General features: G+C 39.3%; 1 protein-coding gene across 7 annotated transcripts in view; it reads right to left on the bottom strand.

Moving 5' to 3' along the window:
• The window catches only part of ptpn11b (protein tyrosine phosphatase non-receptor type 11b), a 45,985-nt gene that overhangs the window by 32,789 nt on the left and 8,776 nt on the right, over positions 1 to 4,420 (bottom strand). Inside the window, exon 1 of one of the 7 annotated variants that reach the window (XM_032521039.1) lies at positions 4,287 to 4,374. The exons of the other annotated variants lie outside the window; for them this stretch is intronic. Within the exon in view, the coding sequence (XP_032376930.1) occupies positions 4,287 to 4,294 (8 nt within the window). The 5' untranslated portion in view covers positions 4,295 to 4,374. Of the gene's footprint in view, positions 1 to 4,286; positions 4,375 to 4,420 lie in introns of those variants that run through there. 7 annotated transcript variants of the gene reach the window in all.

Here is a 4,420-nt window from a genome sequence, read left to right as displayed (position 1 = left end):
ACTCAGTACTTGAGTAGTTTTTTCACCAATTTTCAATCATTTTTTTTACTCTTATTCAAGTAATTATTTGAATGACTACTTTTTACTTATACTTGAGTCATATTATTCTGAAGTAACAGTATTTTTGGCTACTCTACCCATCTCTGCGTACATCTCCCTCACAAAACCGAAAACCTAGCCAATATATTTATTACAGCCAATAGATTACCACATTCACAATAAAGTACTCGACAGGGGAACAATCTTCAACACAAAACTGAATACTTTAATGTATTTAACATTGTCTTTTCCCTAGGTTGACTGCAGCAATTTAAAAAAGATTTTTGACAACTGTGCAGCATTGGGGAGAGGTTTAACGGCTTTGACTTTGAATGGGTTACAACCAAACTTTTTTCGCTTTCCCGAAACAACAGGAGATTGCTTACGTGGACATTGCACAAGAGACAAGACGATACGCCGCTGTCATCAACATGATGTCACTATGGTGATATCATGCAATATTGTTGACGAAAAAGACAACACTACATTTTCAACAGGCACTGTCCTAGTGAGAGGAAACACGAGAAGAGGGAAAGAGAGACAGGTGAGGCTTGAGACAGACACGGCAGGATAATCAGTAATGATACTAAATGTGTGATAGGGTTTGTACAGGAGGGAATGATACATGATATATATTGGTATTCAGACCAACGCAGCGTACTACACCTCTCCATTGTGGTCATCGAGGATCCTCTATTGTTGGAGGTTAACCACAGAACTTGTCCAGTGTAAAATAAAATGCCATAATCTGCTCAATCCAGATACAAATATTAGTCCAGCTTGTATAAACAGAGAGTCTTGACTGGACTGGACAAGCTTTTGACAGACAGACCGCAGCAGACATCTGACCCAGACTACACCCGACCCCCTTATCCTCACCAGGGGGCAAAACCGATCTGCCGCGCTTTCTCTCATTCCACAAACCCAGAGAGCAGATTATAGGAAGAACTATACAAATAATAAATACTAACCGATTACAAGGGGATTAGTCCTAAAAACATGTAAGAGTGGAGGGTGAATAGGACAAGGCCCTCTCTGTGACATTCAAAATATCTCTGGAAGTTTGGCAGGGAAGCCGCTGCGGTTGAGCGGAAGATGGACCATTTAACCAGACAGGAAACGATGACGGAAAGATGTTCGGTTTTATCATTGTGCATGTTTCCACATATCTTGTTAAAATAACGTTTGAATCTCAAGAAGACTTCCTGATTGAACTTAGTTACTTTTGGACCACGGCACTAATTCAACATATCCAACATTAAACATTTTTTTACAAATCCCTTTTTATTTAACAAAAGAAGCCAAAGGTATTAAATGTTACCCACAAGCAGTTATTCTTAAATCAAAATTTTTAAACAATATGATTAAATCAGAAACTGTTAAAGAAAAAAAAGAATTAGAGCCTGACAGATAATTAATTTGTTATTTGAGGCCAAATACCAAAGAAACACAGAAAGACATGGCATAAACAAGTTTTTTTGATAAGGATCCATTCTTAGCCTATTCAATAAAACTGACTTGAACTGACAAAGTTTGTTTGAGAATTGACAAACATAATTTATTGTTACAAATAAAATGTTTAGTGGTCTCAGGTGGATTGTGCGATATTGTGTTTTGTTGCTTACTAGCTGACATCCAACGCCAACACCAATATCTGCTAATATGCAATCTAACCAACATACCAGCTCCCGGTACAGTTTTTAAACCTTTGTGCAACGGATGCTAATTATGTATATAGTTATTGCTGTAGAATCAGGTACTGTATTTTTTATCTTTTATCTGACTATATGTTTTCCACTGCCACACGTTTTGAACGGGCCAATTGTTTCGCCTCCTTCTCCAGCTGCTGCTTGCCGCTTTCTCCACAACCATTGCGCTTTACAGAAGGCCCCAAAGCAATTTAACTGTACACTACTGATTTTGTGTGTACTTCTACCTCACAACAAAACATTTTACTACTTACTACCTGACTGAGAAATGTTACTGGATATGTTAGAGATTTAAATAAATACAAAACATCACAATTACAATTGTTATTATTTGTTAAAATATCCAGCATTATATTAGAGTTGAAAGCCCCACCTTGAACAGAAGTTAAGTACATTTAAAACATTAAGCTGATATAATGCCTCTCTTTTTTTCTTGCAGTTAACATTTGAATGCAATCCAGCAATACTGGATCACTCCTGCCCACTTAAACTCCTGGTTGAATGATCATGAATGCAGCTTTGCATTTACTCAGTCCTCAGCGGATGTAGCCTATTTGTAGATGTGGGCATGGTTTAGAACTGGGCAATATATCAATTTTATAGCGATATCATGATACAAGACTAGATATTGTCTTATATTTTGGATATTGTAATATTGTAATATGGCATGTGTTGTCTTTTCCTGGTTTCAAAGGCTGCATTACAGTAAAGTTACATCATTTTCTGAACTTACTATTTGCCTTTATCCACTTAATCATTATGTCGACATTACTGATGATTATGTATCAAAAATCTCATTGTGTATATAATTTTGTGAAAGCATCAATAGCCAACTCTACAATATCGTTGCAGTATCAATATTGAGGTATTTGGTCAAAAATACAGTGATATTTGAATTCCTCTATATCGCCCAGCCCTAGCATGATTGAACAGCAGGGGAGAGAGGTGTGGCGATGGCTTATGAGCAGTGCCAGGTGAGTGGATTGACACAGCTGGTGCTCATTGACTAATAATACTGTTTCACACAATTTGAGTTGCAACCGTGATCCTGTAGGATATCCACTTGTGCTCACTGAGTTCAGCGGCCTGTTTCAGGAAGGAGGTGTAACAAACTCAAAGTCTAACCCTGAACTCTCAATTGATTTACCCTGAGATGGGAAACTCTGAGTTTTCAGTTCCAGAACAGCTGATTTCAGTTGGTTCAATCAACTCAGAGTAGGTTCACCCAGAGTTAAGCGTATGCACCACCACTATAAAAAGGCAGCATAAATGGAGCCATGATACCACGATTCACCATGGCAACAACCACTAACGAATCTGTCAGCATACTTTACCCCTCTGGCAATGGAAATACTCATGCAAACATATAGCAAGTTTGAACATATATTTTGTTTTTAAAAAAGCGACAAGGTTGCTGCTGCAAAATGGCAAGAATTGGTGTGAGAGAAAATTGCTGCTGGAGTCAATGCATAAGCTCTAATATAGTGTATACATTTGATATTTATTATTCTTTAAGTTGGGCTTTCATTGTAAAGGGTAAAAACGGAAGAAGTGAAGCTAGCGTTAAGCTGCTGTTACAATGGGAGGTAATAAAAGTGTGTGGGCCGTCATCTTTTTGTTTTATTACCCTTGGCTACAGTAGTTTGCACATATTAGCTCTAACCTGGCTTGTTTACTTTATTAGATTCCTTCCTTTGAGTCTGTTTACATCCGTACAGTGTGCTCAGTCTTACGTCTATCGCGCATGCTTGGCCGGCCAGCAGGAGTGAGTGACTCTCAGCGAGTCCCGCCTTTAAAATAGGATGAAACAACTCAAAATCCTTTAAAATAGGATGAAACAACTCAAACTGGTCATATTTAGTTTACTGTACTGAGGCGTTATTGACAAGCAATGGGTGTCAGCTGGTGGGCAGATTACTTGTGGTATTGTTTTTAATCCTACACAGATTCATATGGGAAAATAATAACAGTGGGGCAAAAATGCCTTATGTCACTAATCCATATCTAATCCCTTATCACAGCACTGCGGTCACTAGTCAAATTTTCAAAAACAATGGAGACAGACTTGAGCCAGGTGCACATTCTGGACCATGTTACAAACAGACAACAGCGGCAACTACTGCACAACTGCTCACCTTGTCAGGTTTACAGACAGCTGAAGGCAGGGGGATAGCTTTCCCTGAGTGTCATGGCACGCACACAACTTTTTCAGCCTTCTTAACAGCTAGAGCATACTCCAAGCCCCTTTGTTTCCAAACTTCCTAAACGTCCACCTTTATAGCAACACATACACATCAATACAGAGGAACAAAATTCTGTAAAAATGTACGCAAGCTACGGCATAGCCAGGTTGCCACACGCTCTCCAGAGTTCACTTGTTATCCTTCTGGGCTGGATTCTAGGTCTGTTCATTAAATCAAGCAGACTACATCAGAATTAAAGGCAGTATTTACGGAAAGAGGAGGAGTTCATAGAAGTCTGAGGGTTCTCCAAAAGCAGCAAATGCGCTGAAGTTAAATGGGATTGTTTCTGCCCTACCTCACCATTCTGGTCGAAGCCTGCCACAGCCTCTTGCTTCAGCAGCCTCAGAGTTTAGTAATCCAGCACTGGGCACTGTTACACAAGACACGGCGGGAGGGAACGAGGGAGATATAGAGACGAAAAGAGAAGGG

The sequence above is a fragment of the Etheostoma spectabile genome, chromosome 7 (assembly GCF_008692095.1).
Source record: "Etheostoma spectabile isolate EspeVRDwgs_2016 chromosome 7, UIUC_Espe_1.0, whole genome shotgun sequence".
NCBI lineage: Eukaryota > Metazoa > Chordata > Actinopteri > Perciformes > Percidae > Etheostoma > Etheostoma spectabile.
The sequence above is the reverse complement of the archived record's forward strand: the minus strand, read 5'-3'. Positions and strand labels throughout refer to the sequence as shown.